Source organism: Glycine max, chromosome 10 (genome assembly GCF_000004515.6).
Source record: "Glycine max cultivar Williams 82 chromosome 10, Glycine_max_v4.0, whole genome shotgun sequence".
In the NCBI taxonomy this organism is placed as follows: domain Eukaryota; kingdom Viridiplantae; phylum Streptophyta; class Magnoliopsida; order Fabales; family Fabaceae; genus Glycine; species Glycine max.
This window is the reverse complement of record NC_038246.2, coordinates 41,295,502-41,313,034: the sequence shown is the minus strand read 5'-3', so window position 1 is coordinate 41,313,034 and position 17,533 is coordinate 41,295,502. Positions and strand designations below refer to the sequence as shown.

Genomic DNA, 17,533 nt, shown 5'->3' with positions numbered 1-17,533 from the left:
TTTCTTGCAACTAACGATCTTGGTCTAAGAAATTTCTCTCTAGAAACTTTGAAGTGAAAGATATGGGTGAGGTAAGTTATGTGATAGGGATAAAAATATTTCGTAATAGATTACAAGGATTGTTAGGCTTACCTCAGAAAGCATATATCAATAAAGTACTAGAGAGATTCAAGATGGAAAGGTGTTTAACATCACCTGTTCTAATTTAAAAAGGAGACAAATTTAGTCTCGCACAATGTCCTAAAAATGATATGGAACGAAAACAAATGGAAGCAATTTTGTATGCATCAGTTGTTGTTGCATTTAAAAGCTAAATTTGTAGTATGTTTTAAGGCTACAATTCAAGCTAATTGGCTGCGGAACTTTATTTCAGGGCTTGGAATTGTCGACAGTATTGCTAGACCGCTGAAAATGTATTGTGATAACTCTGCAACAGATTTTTTAAGAACGACGAGTACTTTAAGGGTGTTAAACATGTGGAATTGAAGTACTTTGCCGTGAAGGAAGAAGTTCAGAAACAAAGAGTGTCAATAAAATATATTGGCATAAACCTTATGATAGCTGACCCTTTGAATAAGGGATTACCGCCCAAGACATTATAGAACATGTTGAAAGTATGGGCATTATTGTTATTGATGATCATTAAATGTAATTTATCTTATGCATTTTAGTGACACTCTGAGCTTAATTATGATATGTTTCTGATTACCTGTTCTCTATGTTTTCATGCATGTTTGTGTTAGAGTAATGTTAATAGATTTTGTCTTGAATGAAGACATTATGTTGGACCAATTATGTACTCCTAACTAATGATCATATTAAGGAAAAGACTAATTTATAGTACATGGAAGGGACTATGTCGATTAGATGATGTACAATCGTCATGACTCGAATTGGTTCCTATCCTTAATCATGAAATTATTATGTACCCAATGTATAAAATGATTTAGTCATTTTTTTAATGCGCATTATGTTAATTTAATCTATTTATTTATTTAGTTCATAATGTTTAGTAGTCTATGTACATGTGACTTATGTAGGAACTAATAAATAAATAATTAAGAATTAAAGACTAAATTATAATTGGATTAAATAGAAGAAGTTTTTGAAAGTAACTGCTACTTAATGAGAGTAGTGGTTATAAAATTGACGAGAGTAGTGGTTATAAAAGGGAGTTAATACCCACTAACGTGAAACAAGATCCCCTTCAAAAAGTTATTTCTAATCTATAGCCATCACAGTAGAGAGGTAAAAAGAATAGTCTAAGGAAGTGAAATCTTGTTTATTTCCTTTTTCAAGGAAATCAAAATATACCGGAAAAAAATCTTCTTATGGAGAAAAGTATGCATTATTTGATTATTTATTGTTTGTGAGAATCATAAGTTTCAAGATCCTGTTGATTTTCTATAATTAATAATCTATTTTCTATAATTAATAATCTAAAAAATCCCTTAAAGTTTTACACAGGATTCACGCTACTGGGTATGGTGTTTAAGGCTTCCAAAAGTGGAATACATTGTTTGATTTCATCTGATCATGGGAGGTTTCTGGTCTAAGAATATACTAATTTAGCATAATTCCAATAACTGCACGTCAATGGAATTAAAATAAATAAAACATAGTATATTACACACTGCCAATTTGAAGAACATAAAATCTCAACTGAAATCACGGCCAAATAGAGAAAAATAATAAAATAAATGAGAAAAAATAAATGTGGATATGTATAAAAAAGATCTAGTGTGTTCAAGTGCATAGTTTAAGTATTATACTCACCAATGAGCTACTTGCTGTACCAAATACTGCTTCATTTAACTGCTGCGGATATGCACTGTAACATTTAGTTTACACAGGACAAATACATTGTGCATAATGATAGGCAACTACAATGGAATCTTTATTGCAACCTTCACATTTTAGTCAACATTGAAGTGGACAGCTAATATCATGATATAAACATAGGAAATGCATATGTGCCTTACAATTTAAAAGGGTAACTACGCTATACTATCTCACTCGACTAAAAAAGACATCTAGAGCTTGAAGGTGTATGCAATAAAATAAAGAACTTCAAGGCCATAATATTAACTCTCCCAAACTTCAGTAGCGTCCTATAAATTAAAATGACAGAACGACAAAATTCATTCGTGTAGTCTCTGCCCATTTTAGTCCTCTAGCAGCATCCCAGGTTTTGAACAAACGGCTATGTTGGCTTTCAGAAGAAATGAACATGTTCTCAAGGAACATTCATCACTTGTATTGACTGCAACATGTCAGAGACGGCAACGACAAGGTCACCTGATTTGATCAGATTTCTGGCCTTGAGCAATGAAAAGGTTCTGTTGAGATTGCTCTCCATATCATCTGTGAAGCTCAAGCGGAAAGGTATCAAGCCCCACTGAAGATTCAGACGCCTACGCACAGATGAAGTGGTAGTAAAAGCAAAGATTGGGCAGTCAGGACGGCAGCGTGACAATAGAGATGCCATGTGCCCTGTCTTTGTGTACACAAAAAGTGCATCCACCTCTAAATTATTGGCTGCCAAAGTTAAGTCTCAAGTTAGCATACATCATGAAACAACTAAAAAGCAAACAAAACTGAAAATTAAGAAGAGCTTTCGGGTTCTCTTGAACATTAGAAGAGACTGAAAATTACATGAGTAAAACAAGTGTTTTAACCAGTCATTAATCATTATATAGTGTTTCAGATATGAAAACTATATACTGTGAAATGGTCGTCAAAGAATATCAATGGTCAAGAACACAATCAGCCTGTTATATTATGGTATGAAAAAGACAAACAATAATGAATTATTATTAAAGACTTCCAGCATATACATTTCTTTTGTGTTTTTTTTTGGAGGAAGCATATACATTTCTTTAAACAGACATTCTTACAGAAACTATCATGGTTTTAGGCTCATTGCCTTGATTATAAAACTTTTAACAATAGGAAAGTAGTAAAGCAACCTATAAAAAATAATTTAAGTTTGAACTTTTAAACAGTATACACTGATGCGGCAAATCAAATCAAATATGCAACAGTGAAAGTCATAAAAAATAAGGAAAACAAAGAAGTTTTAAGGCTTAAAGACGGCTTACCCATCTTAGCAGCTGAATTGCAGATTTCTTCAGATATCTTCTCTGAAAAATAAGACCCAACCGATGGGAGCAACATAGCTTCATAGCGTTTCTCTTCCCTCCACCATTTCTCAATTCTCAAACTGACACTCCTTAAAACAGTTAAGGCCTTCTCAGGGTACTGGCCCATGGCTGATTCACCAGAAAGCATCAAAGCATCAGCTCGTTGCCTGACTGCTTCAGAAACATCTGCAACTTCAGCTCTGGTAGGTGTAGGGTACTCAATCATGGATTCAAGTAGCTGAGAGGCAACAATGACAGGCTTATTCAATTGCCTGCAAATTTCAACAATCCTTTGTTGAGCAGATGGAACCTGTTCTAAAGGTATTTGAGCTCCCAAGTCTCCTCGTGCCACCATAGCTCCGTCTGCCGCTAGAATGATCTCTTCTATGTTCTTCAATGAGTCAATACTTTCTATCTTTGCAATGACAGAAATATCACTGTCACCAGATTCATCACATTACAGTATGTTAATCTCAACTCTCAATGTTAGCATATTAAAAAATATATATAATAAAGGCGACATTGAAAACAGTGCATAAAATTGTATGAAGTGCTGATCTTAACAGGATTAACATTAAAGGTCATATTACAAAAGCACAGAACTTTCACCACTTTGTCCTCCAACATGTTTGGTATATGCAGGTATTTGTGCAGAAACCCGGGACCATATTGTTAGGCACTGTCCTGCAGTTATTTTTGTTTGGAATAAGCTGTTTGAGATTTTTGGAGAATATTGGGTCTGTTCTAAGGGTTTACATCAGTTCCTCTTGATTCATTTTAGAGGTTTTGGCTTGGGCAAAGATGATAAAATTGTGACATTGGCTTGGGCATGCCTTATAAGGACCACATTGGCAATATTTCTAGTCCATGTGGGATCTCAACACACCACCTTACACCAAGAAATAGACATTTAGAGCATAGTTAAAGGAGGCCAAATCTGTTATTGAGCCTATCTTAGAATTTGGACTTAGGACCTAACTCAACCCCACAAAGGTGGCAAAAGGCATGCCAAAGGAATTGAGATGAAGAACCAGTGAAAGGGTCAGAACCTCTTGGTGTTTGAAGGGAAGGCCCCTTTACTCATTTGCATTCTTTACCACCTTATATTTTTTAGATTCAGGTAAGGTGATAGACTTTGCACCTCACTGAAATTCATGTGGTATTCAACACAAAAAGGAAGTCTCATTAAAGGGTTCAAAAAGCATGCCAAATGCAAAAGGGCAAGAAGCACCAGGAGGATTAGATCATCTGGTGTTTGAGGCAAGGCCGCCCTTTGAACACACCTGTCAATAGCACCTCTGGTGTCTGTTTGGTTCAGATAAGTCATTTGTCAAAAAAGCTAACTCAATATGTAGGTCCACAGAAAAGGATCAAGGCACATTCAAATATTGAGACACAAATTTGGAGGATACGATATATGGACATAAATCTAAGAAAGGAGATGAAACTGAATCTGATATAATTCCATAATTCATGAAACTCTGTCAATGGTGTTACTTGTTAATTAAGATTCCTTAATATAACAAAAGGGGTAAATAATAACAGTATACTTCTCAATGGTGATAAAATAATAGTACTAAAAATTATGTGTTGCTAATAACTTTAAAAGGAAATAAAATAAAAGCTCAGTGCATACCTATCACGAGATCGTGCAGCAATATAGCTTTTAAGATGAGTAATAACTTCAGCAGACTTGACAAATGAAATAGCAATAAAATCAACACCCTCAGAAATACCAAAATCAATGTCTAACCAATCCTGCACATGGAAAATCAGATAAATGAATTACATTATTTGGGACAGATGGTCTTTCTGATTAAAGGAAAATTGGCATCAATACATGAACCACCTGAAATCTAACATGAATGGTTAAAAGCATAAAGCCCCCCAAATTTGCATGATAACTATTAGACTTTAGAAATCACCACCGATCGACAATGCAGCATGGTAAATCACCTGCCATTACCATATACATTGAAAAGGTTCAAAATTTTTAAGATCTTGGACGTGGTTTTGTCATCAACTTGTCATGATCCAAGATCAATACAAATCATAGTCCACATGTTTCCCCCAAGGCCTACAATGGGTGGACAACAACAACAAACCCTTATCCCACTAGGGGATGTCGGCTACATGGATCACACGACGCTATTTGGTACGATTAAAAACCAAAGTTTCAGAAATATTATTAAGTCTAAGATCTCCCTTGATGATTTCCTCCAACATCCTTTTCAGTCTCCCTCTCTCCTTTTCCCCGAGCTAAAAATCATGCAATCTACTCTTCTAATTGGTGCCTCTTGTGGCCTTCTTTGTACATGCCAAAACCACCTTAACTGATTTTCTGTAATCTTTTCCTCAATGGGTGCTACACCAATCTTCTCTCACATAACGTCATTCTATATTCTATCTTTCCTTGTATGACCACACATTCATTTTAACATTTCTTGTATGACCACACAATGGGTGGATAATAGTGCAAAAAAAGTTATCAATTTGCCCTTGGTGATACTGTTAGGGAAGGGAAAAATGGTTAAGGATAGTTAGAAAAATTAGTTAGGGGATCAGTTAGATAAATTGGGGGAATATAGCCTAAATTAATCCCTTGAGGAATCAAGCAACATGGTTATCATAATCTTTCCCAAAACCATTAGATTGCTCTAATTTTGGGTCTTCATCCAGTACATGACTGGTATATCGGAGTCATACTAAAGCTGGAATCGCTTGAGCACTGCCTTACAAACTCAAACAAAGTTGCTTGAGGGTTGCATAACTTCCACCGAAGCCACCAGTTGAAAGCACAGCTTCTAAGAGTCTTTACAGCCCTTGGTAGCCTCTCTGCCTCAAGTGTTCCTGTTGCAGCAAAGTACTCCTCCACCTTGATCAACCACACCCATATGCTTCATTTCCTTCAAATTCTAGAATTTTCAATCTTCTCCAATGTCCTTGTTCTTCCTTCCTCCAACGCTCAAACCTCTTGATAATTTTCAAGAATTTCAACCTCTCAATGCTTTTCCACTTTTTCATCATAGAATCCAGTACCACGGTTCCTGGACCAGAGCTCTGAAACCAATTGATAGGAAATGGAATCTCACTATTCAAGAGAAAAAAAACTTAGATAACAGGGCTCTGGTTACAAGGGAATTTGCAGGTATAGAAAATGAGAATGAAATAAAACCAGACAGAGAAGGAAAACTTCTCTGCCCTGTAGCTACAATCATTCTGAAACTATCAAATGATTGCCTTCCTCTCTCATTTACCGCTTCTTCCCTTACATCTAAGCCATCATCTAACTTTACCACAATTCTTCCTACACTTGTTGCCATGCATGCAAGTTTGTTATAGCCTAAATCCCTCTTTTTCCCTTCCCCATATAAGAGTGCCTAACACTTACAGTTTAGAATCATCACAACCAACATGTTCCTTCATTGTCAGACCATTGGCTCTGTATGATAGTATCTATTCTAAATTCCTAATCTCTGCATGATATTCCAGGTCAGTAGCCTGATAAGAACTGTATACAATAACTATAAACCTTTTGTATAACTCGATAAACTCATGGTTGCTAGAGTTCTAGGGACCTATGCACACCAGTAGCTCCCAACTGTGACCTAGGAATAGGATTGAATAATACAACAATAGTAATACTATAGCATCGACAAGCTTCATTTCTTCACTTAAGGCAAAGTTGATGACAAAAATAGATTTTATTCTTTGCCGGAAAAAAATAGCAATGAAGAGATGCAATGCAAGGAAGCAAAAGGCAAAGGAGGAATTGACAACCTTGGAAGAAATAGTAGGAAGCATGGCATTCCTTTCTCGCACCAAACTACCATTCCTCCAGAATGTGAGATTGGCCCTCGGCAGCAACAAGCCAGGATCAGTACAACGGCACTTAACATCTGGACCTATCTTCTGAATCACCTCAAACCTAACCATTCCTCCATCCACCAAAAGCTCATCCCCCACTTTCACATCTGCCACATCACAATCACATTGCAATCATTAGAGTCTAACAACAAACAAACAAACAATAGATAAAATTTGGTGAAGTTAGTTAACCTTCGGCAAAGCCTTCATAATTGACATTGATGGTGTGTTGGGGAAGAGCCGAATCGAAGGCTCTAACACTGAATGTCCAGATCTCACCGTCCTGCAAGCAAGAGAGTAACACAATACAATGACAATGAGTACTGAATTTTTTATTTGGTAACCATGTTATTGGTATAGAGTATCCGACCACATTTTTTCCCTCACAAGGCTCGAACCCGAGCCTTGTTGGTGAATGAGTATTGAATTGAAGAAGTGATGATAACAAAAAGGGGAAACTAATTAATAGTAGTAATAGTACATCGGCTTTGGCGGAGGAAGCGCCGCCGAGATCGCCCATGTGAATCTCGCTGCCTTCTGTGTCCATCATGATGGCGACGGCGAAGCCCTTCTCGTGGTTGAGCCGGCGGACGCGGTCGATGACCTCCTTGTGCCACTCCCTGGTGCCGTGGCACATGTTGATTCTGGCGACGTTCATGCCACCTACGGCGAGGGCCTCCAACTTGCTCGAAGCCGCACGTGGCAGAGGCCCACAGTGCATCACGAGCTGGTTCCTGCGCGTGCTGGTGAAGCCGTTCTCCTGGAGCTCGGCTTGCGTGTCGGAGTCCACCTCGATGGAGCTCGGATCGGAGGGGGGCGGGGGGGAGGGGGCGCCGTTGTTGTCGGAGACCAGGGTTTCCGGGGAGAAGGAGGCGCGGAGGGAGAGGAAGCGGCGGTGGGCGGCGCGCGGGAGGAGGAGGGTGGGGGGAGGGAGGTGGTTGTGGGTGGGAATGGCGGTGGGGGGAGGGGTGAAGAGGCGGAGCTGGAGGGAGTGTGAGACTGACATGGTGGCGCGTGGCGGAGAGATAGAGAGGGAAACGAAGTGCGAGTTCGAAGTGAAGAAAGTATAAAGTGTTTTGGGTTTTGAGTGTTGTGTTGTTATTAACGGAGTTGCAGTTGTCTCTAAACCCCAACTGCGGAGACTACGAGGTGAAGTACTGTGATGTGCTGGCAAGAAGTGTGTTTTTCATTAGGGTAAATGCTATGCTACTACTAGTACCACTACTGTATAAGTAAAAAATATAAACTAAGAAGAATTTTAATACAATATACTATCAATATAAATTAAAATATTTCTAAAAATACGTATAACTTATTTTTAAGATTTTTCAAATTTAAATTTGTTATTATTAGGGATATTAAAAGTGGTGTGATGTGTGTTGATCGTTGTTGTCCGTGTTAGCTAATGAACAATGTCACTAGGAATTTCATTTTTATTTTTATTTTTGCACTTTTTTTAGGGGGGACTATTGATATTATATAAATAGGAATATGCAAACAAAAAAAATATAAATAGAAATAATTTGTGAACAAATGTTATGAAGATTTGTAATGGAAGTAGAATAGCATTTAAATGTGTTAATTGGTGACATTAATTTGTGAATAAAATAAGATAATGTTGAATTGAGTGAATCTCACACCAGCAACAATAGTATCATCTCAACCCACATCATATTCTAGGCTTATATTGATGACCATGTTTTCATCTCATTTCATTAAAATGTAAAAGACACACGACATAAAGGATATATTTTTGGGTGAAAAAATTGTAAATTGAAAATACATTTTATTAAAGACTACAAGTGACCACGTGAGATAACCTTGTCATCTTTCTCAAAGTCACTCATAACTCACAAGGTTTGAATTCAACGGTTAAGTTTGTATGTTTGAAAATATATTTATTAGATAAAATATATCTCTTAAATAAATATCAGTATTTTTAAAGATTACTTCTTAAGTCTTAAAAGAATGTTATATTTACTTTTGCTTAATTTTTTTAAACAAGATGTATTTTATGAAATTAAAAGTTGAATAAATCACGCATAAAAAAGTATATGAGGATAAAATTTATAATAAAACCATTAAATTTAAACTACAAATTAGAACATAAATAAGAAAATGATATTTTTTGTGTGTGTGTTTGGTTGCACCAAACGAAAATTGTTGAATAAATAATTAAAGTTTTCTACGTGGCAGCGACATCAATGCGCTCCACGTCATTCTAAAGTTCAAGACGTAGTTCCTTTGCTCCATGGATATCCAAATCAAAATTGTAAATTCGTTCCCAAATCGGAAACTGGGGTTCCTTTCAATTCAACGGTTCCAATTCACACAGCAAACAACTCCAATTCTCTTTACAATCTAATCAGAAACAACGGTGTCAGGTTCGATAGAATCGTTCTTCACGTTTTTTGCTCATTTTATCAATATGCAAACTTGACATTCTGATTCAACGCAAGCTCGATGCTTTTTTGGTTAAAAGTCAGGTTTTAATATACCCTTTATGTTCCTAATTAATGGGTTTGGTCTGCTGATTGTTTAGGTGATTAATTCAGAAGCAGATAAAGGATGGGAGCAATGATATCGAGGTTCTGGTTTATGTTATTCCCTGCAAAGGAGTATAAGATTGTGGTAGTTGGATTGGACAACGCGGGAAAGACCACAACCCTTTATAAATTGCACTTGGGTGAGGTTGTCACAACCAACCCTACTGTAGGTAGCAACGTGTAAGAGCTCGTCTACAAAAATATAAGATTTGAGGTTACTATTATCACTTTACTACTTTATTTATTGATATATTTTGTTTTAATGTGTTAATCTTGCTTCAAGGGTTTAATGTTATATTTATTTGTTGCTGAATATGTATGTATGAGTACGAGGACTTGTCTATTCTTAATCTTTCATTAGTCTAATCAAAGTAATGTCCGAAACAGCACCCTTTGGCCCTTATTAGACTAGACCCCCTACTTAGTCTTGGACATTGTTTACTTGTGTGTCTATTTTTTTAAAATGCTTGGCTAACCTTGATTCTCGACATTTCCAACCTTCAATTTGCATCTGATGTTGAATCCTAGGCGTTTCTGTATGAACTTAGTCTTGGACCCTTCGCTTTGTCATAGTAAACAAATGCTACTGTGTTATGGTTAGTAAATTATTAATAATTGTTGAACTATGCTAATCAAGATTGCTTAGAGATATTATTTTTATATCCAATTTTCTCTATTAATATTTATAACAGTATACTATTCGTATTTTCCCTTGCTTTCTCTTGCAAACCAAACAAGGGAATTCCCATCTCTACTTCCCTCTCCTTTGAACCAAATGCAGTATGGGAAGGGGGGAAGAGATGTCTGAAGTTGAAAACATCGTTCTACTTCCCTTATCTGGGTTGCTAGATAATTATTTTTCCCCTTTTTCCATTAACAATCCATACTTGTTTTTAAACTACATTAGGTATGAATATTTGGAAGCTTTACTGTAGTGAAGGATTAAGACATTACTCATTACACTTTATCATTCATTTCAGGTTTGGGATCTTGGTGGACAAGAAAGACTGAGGACATCATGGTCAACATATTGCTGAGGGACAAATGCTGTTATTGCGGTGATAGACAGCAGTGATAGAACCAGGATCACTATCATAAAGGATGAACTTTTTAGGTTGCTGGGGCATGAAGATTTACAACATTCTGTCATTCTTGTCTTTGCTAATAAACAAGATATCAAGGATGCTATGACTCCTGCTGAGATCACTGATGCACTCTCACTTCACAGCATCAAGGATCATGATTGGCACATACAAACTTGTTGTGCCCTCTTAGGAGAAGGGTTGTATGATGGTCTGGGATGGATTGCCCAGAGAGTAACCGGCAACACACCAAGATGATGTTAGGTTGCTGAAAACTTAGAATGAAATTCATTTTTCTTGTATTGAATTTGTCATAAGCGACAAATTATATGTATCATTTATACTTCAAAGAGCCAAGCTAGATTATAGATTCTTGCAGTTTCACTTTGTGTAATCAAACATATCATTTACCAAAGATCTGTGAAAATGCCTTATTCCACACGCTTTGCAATGGAATATATATATATATATATATATATATATTGTCATCATGTGTTGGTAATCATCGTCTCAGCAATCAAGCTGTCATCTGAAACATAAAAACTATGTATTTGCTATAATTGTCATCCGCACAAGGGAGCATTCATGAAAATTTGCCAATGACAATATTTTTTCAAAACTCATTTAGACCAATATTGGATTAAAAGGGGGGGAAGGGGTGGGGTTGGCAATTAGCATTGATCATCATCAGAGAATCCAGCATCTACAGCAGCTTTTAGAATCTTGGGGGCCTTCAAACCATCGATCCCATGCAGGACTTAGGGGACCAACTGTTCTGTCACCCCCCCAAAAAAATTGTTACACGTCAAAGATAGCACGTGGTTGCAGCATAAATAAAGGAAGTTCAAATAAGAGATCTTACGATGGTAGTAATGGATCAGGTTTTGTTTCTACATTGCTGGGCATTCTGGCAAAACAAACACCGGATGGAAATTCAAAGTTAAACCAACACAAATTATATACATTACACATTAACAATATCAAATCATTTTCTACTTCTAAGCTTACACTTTGCACGTTGTAGATGCTTTCTCCGTCTTTTCAAGTTGTTCCAACTCTTCCTGCATTCATTTTATAATGACTATTGAGCATTGAAACACTTGCAACCCAAATTTGAAAACTAGAACTAAATACAAGTCATGGATAAGAGAGCCTAAGAACCACAATCAGCCTTTCCTATGAAAAGCTCACCAGATGGCTTCTTAGACCTCCCATATATTTTCATCAAAGACTAAGGAATTTAATCCTACAGAAATAGTGAAGATACAAACATAATAATACTGAAACTGAAAGGCAATGTGCATGCCAAACAGCCATAGATCAAATGGCACAAATCCCTTACTGTAAGCTCTAGATCCCAGGATGGAATCCTGCGCAAGCTGCGTTTCCTGCATCCTAATTCCTAGCCTTACCACCCCTCTCCTGAACTCAGTCACACCTAGCCATAGGGAAAAAAATGTGGAAAAAGGAAAAGGGAAATGTAAACAAGACCACATGGAAGAGGATTGGACTACCCTTTGGTCAAGTGCTACAACTACAATTACCTTCCCATTTCACCCATATCTAGTCATCTTGATCAGAAAACAATATTCAGTTCCACGTGGTATTTTGAAACTTGTACCTTTCAAAAAATATGCACGAAAGAGATTTCAAGTCCTTGGAATTTTCATATCCCATCTCCCTAAAGACTAAGATACAGAGGGAAAATAATCAAACCAATACAAGACTCCTAACAATGAGCTTATGCCAACTATGAGAGATATAATATAAACAGAGAAGGAAGCAGTTTCATAGGTATATAGTAAAAAAAATAAAAATTAATCCTCCCTGTCCAACGGTGCAATCCACTTAAGAACAGATCTACATAGTTGACCTTGACCACTTAAAGCATTAACAAAAAAATCAACCTATATATCTAAGAAATTAATGGTTGCTTCTTTCTATCCTCTCCATGAATGAAGTGGGCCAGATGATGAATACCAAATAATCTTAACCAGGTAAGGACTTGATAGCATATTCCAGATCATGAAACTGTTATTAAACAAGATAATAATATTTGAGACAAATGATCACTAAAAAGTTAGAAGCGTCCCTTCATCAACTCTATTGGTCATTGGCAAATCACCGAAAAAGCCAAAGGAGGGGACAGTGAATGATGTCGGCAACATTATATTACTCCTAGTAACCTTGATGCCGATGAAGTTAATAGCACAGAATTTTGCTAGTTCTCTGAACACTCAATGATATGATTGCTTAATTGCATATCCTTAACCAAGCAGAACAGGAGCTCAAAAAGGTGTTAGCAATGATCTATACAGTTTGACAAACCCTCAATTTGATGTTTCTAAATTTCCTTCACACCTAAATTTGAATGTTTTAGGTTGGTAAGGATAAAAGCAGGCAACAAATCTAAATCAAGTTCTTAGAGCCTTCTCTCCATTCCCCAATTCAATATGCAGAACCTTCTTGTAAGTGATCTAAAATATCAAATTTTGGTTTCTAATTTGTCATAGAACTTACAATTCATTATCTATACCTTCACCGGCTCATATCAAAGAATAAGAACCCAAGAATTGGAAGGATTTTGGTGAAAAATCATATTCTCTCTGTAGTTTGTCCCATGTTTTAAAGATTGCTAGTTGAGAAATGGAATCTCAAATCTCAATTATTTCCAAAAGCATGGTTGAAATATTTGAGTAATTGATGCTTAATTGCTTATAACTGTACAAAGTAAATCAAAACAGTAGGGAAGTAATAAACTATTGATAAATGAGAAGCAAATGCAAACAACAAGATTTATTTTGGAATGGATGTCCTACTTCATGAAATTATTATCCCCCAGTTCCAATAAACAGTCATCAGAAAATAACCTAACAAAGAAGGTACATTCATATATTAAGCCAACTATGTCAATTGCAATTATATATAAAAGGAGGTAGACTAGCTAAATTTCTCCGACTTGTTTAACTTTTTCCCATGAACAGAAAATGCTAAAGTTGATTTGTGCACACTGTTGTTAAAATAACCATCTTAGTGCCGCCATAACACTATCACGTGACATTTTTCAACCCCTTTGCCTTAGGCAATCTATGAAGGGAAGCCCACTATGGCGGCGTCATATGCCATAATGGTGTGTATATAGGGCGGAATTTTGGCTATCCACCAACATTGATAAATTTGTTTGTGCATAAACAAACATTTGGAAAAATCAACTGAAATTTTAATACAGAAAACTTCATAAAATTTTCAACCGGCAATATTTGTTGTTAGACAGTTATCAGTCATGATAACTTGGATAAAGTTATTAAAAGCATGCTAGGTTCCATATCTTGGATGCGATTTTAAGAAGCTAATAGTTATAGTTTTCATATTCCAAATGTGATTCTTCTCATCAGGTCTTACAACGTCTAACCTTTGAAACGCAGCAGCTGAGTTTCAACAAATCCATTCAAAAGTCAAGGTGCATATTCCATTTTTGCACAATTACAATTATGAATCACATATGATTTTTAAAATTCTACTGCCGTTTTAAATAAAGTAGCCACTAGTAATAAGAGTGATAAAGTAAATTGTAAATTTAGAATTCATCTCAAAGAAAAAACGGTGCCTGAGTGCAACTAAATGGACTTTCTGGCAGTTTCCTACAAAATGAAAATGCAAAGTTGTCGAAACCGTAACTTACGACAGGAGTAAGCAAGAAACGACACAAATTAAAGTAAAAAAGACAACAACAGTTTAATTATACTATATCAATCATTAAGCTTCGGCCACTGTAATGATAGGTTGACAAGCGAAGACTTGGGAACGGTAGTTGATGGATCTTTAACTGAAATGTTCACACATATTTCAAAAGACAATTTTGTCAGCTAAAATCGCATTTTGTTCATCAAGAATAACTGATAATCATACTCAAACACCATTATAACGGCGTAAACAATTAATTTATCAAAACATTAATTATGATTACTGGAATGTATTCATTGGGGAAACAATAACTGAACTACCAGTTTGGTCCTCCAAAGATACACTTGACATCAATCTGATCTTCCAAAGATTTGCAACATCAAATTAGGAATCCTTAGATTAAAAAATACACAAAATCAACTCTTTTGTCTAGCTATATATGAGATCAACTTGAACCATTTTCATGTCAATTTAAATATTCAGAGGACTGATTGGTTGTCAAAAATCTTTGAAGGACCAAATTGGTGTAAATGTAAGTGTATCTTTTGAGAACCATGCATTTAATAAAACAACTACCCTTTTAACTATAAGGAGGCCACCCTATGGTTGAGAATCACGGACCACAATAACATGTACTGTACTTCTCCAATCTGAACATTAATTTCTTAAACAGTGTTTCCACAAACAAAACTCATAAATCAAGCTGACAGAATAATAGTAGAATACACCAGCAATCAACCAAATATTTTTTTTTTTTTGTTAATTTGTAGGCAACGTCATCAGGTTCACAGATAGCATTTGTCTCTGATAATACCGACACACCAACAAAGAAAAGTTAAAACCTTTCCCAAACTCATTTTAGCATCTCTCGTTCAGAAGAACAAAAAAAAGTACACCAATCAAAAAGCAAAGCAAAGGCTAATAGAGAAAAAAAAACGACACAAAAAAAGAACAAATAAACAAACAAACAGAAAAAAAAAATCACCACCCCACCAACGAACAAAACCCCAAGATATTATAATGATGATTTTTAAGAGAAGAAAAAAAAAGAGTACGTACCTCTAAGAATCGTGCTTCTTGCTCCAAGCGTTTGAGTTCAGCATGTATCCTATGTTTCCCTCTTGTATCTGCTGAGGACAGAGACTGAACCCTGTGGGTCATGGGGCTTGCGGATTCAGGCCCACCGGATTCCATTTTCCGAGAGTGAATTTGGTTGCAGTGGAAAATCTAAAATCTTAAAATCCATAGCTTGGTTATGATTATGAAAGAAAGGTGATTAAGTTAGAGTGCATTGAAGAAGAAATCTTTGATGGACCCCATAATCAAGTGTTGGCTAAGGAATTGAAAGTGGAAGAGTGGGTTCAGAAAACAATAGAGCAGGATCTATGCGTACTGAAAACGCAGAGACAGACAGATCACAAGGGTGTTGTGTTTGGTGAAGAAAGAAAGCATATAAGAGAGAGAGAGAGAGAGAGAGAGAGAGAGAGAGGAGGGGGTGTTTGGAGTTTGAAAAAAAAATTTGGCTTCAAGTGTTGAAGTGGAAGTTGTCGTTTTTGGGTGGTGTTGGAATTCGAAGACATTAACAACAAAGCTGGTTTTCTTTCGAGTTTCTCATTCTTTCCAAAAAATACTTTTTCTCTCTTACTTTCTGACTTTGAGATTATGTTTTGATTTTTGAGCAGTGTCACGCGGTGACAGTGTTTACACTCTGTTTACTGTGGCCGTTTCGCTCTCTCACTGCCTAATATGATTTGGTTTTATTTTATTTTATGCCAACAAGCAAACATGTTACTTTTGCTTTCCAATTTCCATTTTTCTCTTCATATTGGGATTGGACAAGTGAGATTTTTCAGTTTTTAAGGATAGATAGATTAGCTGTCTATTTTGTAAGTACGAAAACAAATAGAGTAAATGAAAATATATAAGAGAAAAATAAAATAAATAAAAATAGTATTTAATTTAAAAATAAGAAAATAAATAGAAAACAAACTAAAAAAATGTTTTTGAAATTAATTTTTAAGATAAAGATTGGATTGTTAAAGAAAAACAATCATCTTTCTTTAAAAAATAAAAGATTATCATTTAATAAAAATTGTGATAATTGATTCTCAGTCAATCATTGGGACATATAATTTCTTACTTCTCCTTTATTTATTTTTTTTCTCTTTAATTTCTCATATACCAAACGATCTCAAATACAAGGTATTTTAACTTTTCCTTTGTTTATCTTTTTATTTTTTTTTCTCTTTTATTTACATCCGACAAATCACATATAATTTCTTACTTCTCCTTTGTTTATGTTCTTTTTTTTTTATGGTTTCTCTTTAATTTCTCGTATACCAAACGATCTCAAATCCAAGGTATTTTAATTTTGAACCCGGATTTTTGCAACACAAAACAGGTAAATCCATTTGCTTTAAAAAAAGTAAAAATTCAAAATCATATTTCAAACACCATTTTATTATATTTCTTTTAATACTCTTCCATAGCATAGAAAAAAAATTAAATGAAAATACAACACTACTCATCACAAAAATATCTACTCTTATATTATACTCCTTCTTTCCCTTTTTTTTTCAATGCTTTGAGTCTTTATTTTTTCAAAACAATTGATGTTTTTGAATTTGGAAGTATAATTAATGTTTTTTTCCTCAAATATACTCTTATTTAATAGTCATTACTAGTGGTACAAGAATCAAAGATCAATGTACTAAATTAGGACATTTTAGTCCAAATATAACAATATTGTAGTCCTATTAAATATTTTTTTAACCCATGTTCAATAAACTTAAACATCAAAAGAAATGGGAACAAGAGAGTAGATTAAAATATCTTGACTAATGCTATGTTATTAGTATGTGTGCAACAAAATTTGTATCCTTAAAGTAAGTTTTTGATGAGTTTTATCAATAAAAAAATGGTTGAAAGAAAAAAAACTTCAAAAAAAATGACAGACAATTTTTTTAATAAATATTAGTTATTAATAAAATTAATAAATATTTTATATGAATAATAGGGTAATAAAAAAAGATTAAAATATCTTGAATTATAATTTTTCACTCTTTTACCTAAAAAAAATAACACAATAAAAATATGTTCTTGAGGATTGAAAAAAAAAATGAATATTGAAAAGTGACACTCTCACCTCTAACTTACCACACAAAGGAAACTTATCTTTGTGTGTAATCTTTCTAACTGCATTAATTAGTGT

General features: G+C 35.1%; 2 protein-coding genes and 1 pseudogene across 3 annotated transcripts; 1 reads left to right on the top strand and 2 right to left on the bottom strand.

The window, feature by feature from the left end:
• Positions 1–1,873: 1,873 nt before the first annotated feature.
• LOC100780404 (pyruvate kinase isozyme A, chloroplastic) lies at positions 1,874–8,192 on the bottom strand. Its single transcript, XM_003536151.5, has 6 exons — positions 7,492–8,192; positions 7,203–7,293; positions 6,924–7,117; positions 4,780–4,901; positions 3,102–3,580; positions 1,874–2,538 (listed from the first exon to the last, which is right to left on the bottom strand). Exons 1-6 carry the CDS (start codon positions 8,014–8,016, stop codon positions 2,237–2,239), a joined length of 1,713 nt encoding a protein of 570 aa, XP_003536199.2. The 5' UTR covers positions 8,017–8,192; the 3' UTR covers positions 1,874–2,236.
• Positions 8,193–9,227: 1,035 nt separating this feature from the next.
• On the top strand, positions 9,228–11,010 carry LOC100779870 (ADP-ribosylation factor-like protein 5; annotated as a pseudogene).
• Positions 11,011–11,315: 305 nt separating this feature from the next.
• Positions 11,316–16,034, bottom strand: LOC100779336 (guanine nucleotide-binding protein subunit gamma 2). Of its 2 annotated transcripts, none has more exons than XM_003536149.5 (4): positions 15,382–16,034; positions 11,647–11,699; positions 11,501–11,545; positions 11,316–11,413 (listed from the first exon to the last, which is right to left on the bottom strand). In XM_003536149.5, exons 1-4 carry the CDS (start codon positions 15,514–15,516, stop codon positions 11,326–11,328), a joined length of 321 nt encoding a protein of 106 aa, XP_003536197.1. In that variant the 5' UTR covers positions 15,517–16,034; the 3' UTR covers positions 11,316–11,325. The 2 variants fall into 2 exon arrangements, with proteins under 2 accessions (XP_003536197.1, XP_014618733.1); XM_014763247.3 differs by having other exon boundaries at positions 11,316–11,408; positions 15,382–16,028.
• Between the last annotated feature and the right edge of the window lie 1,499 nt (positions 16,035–17,533).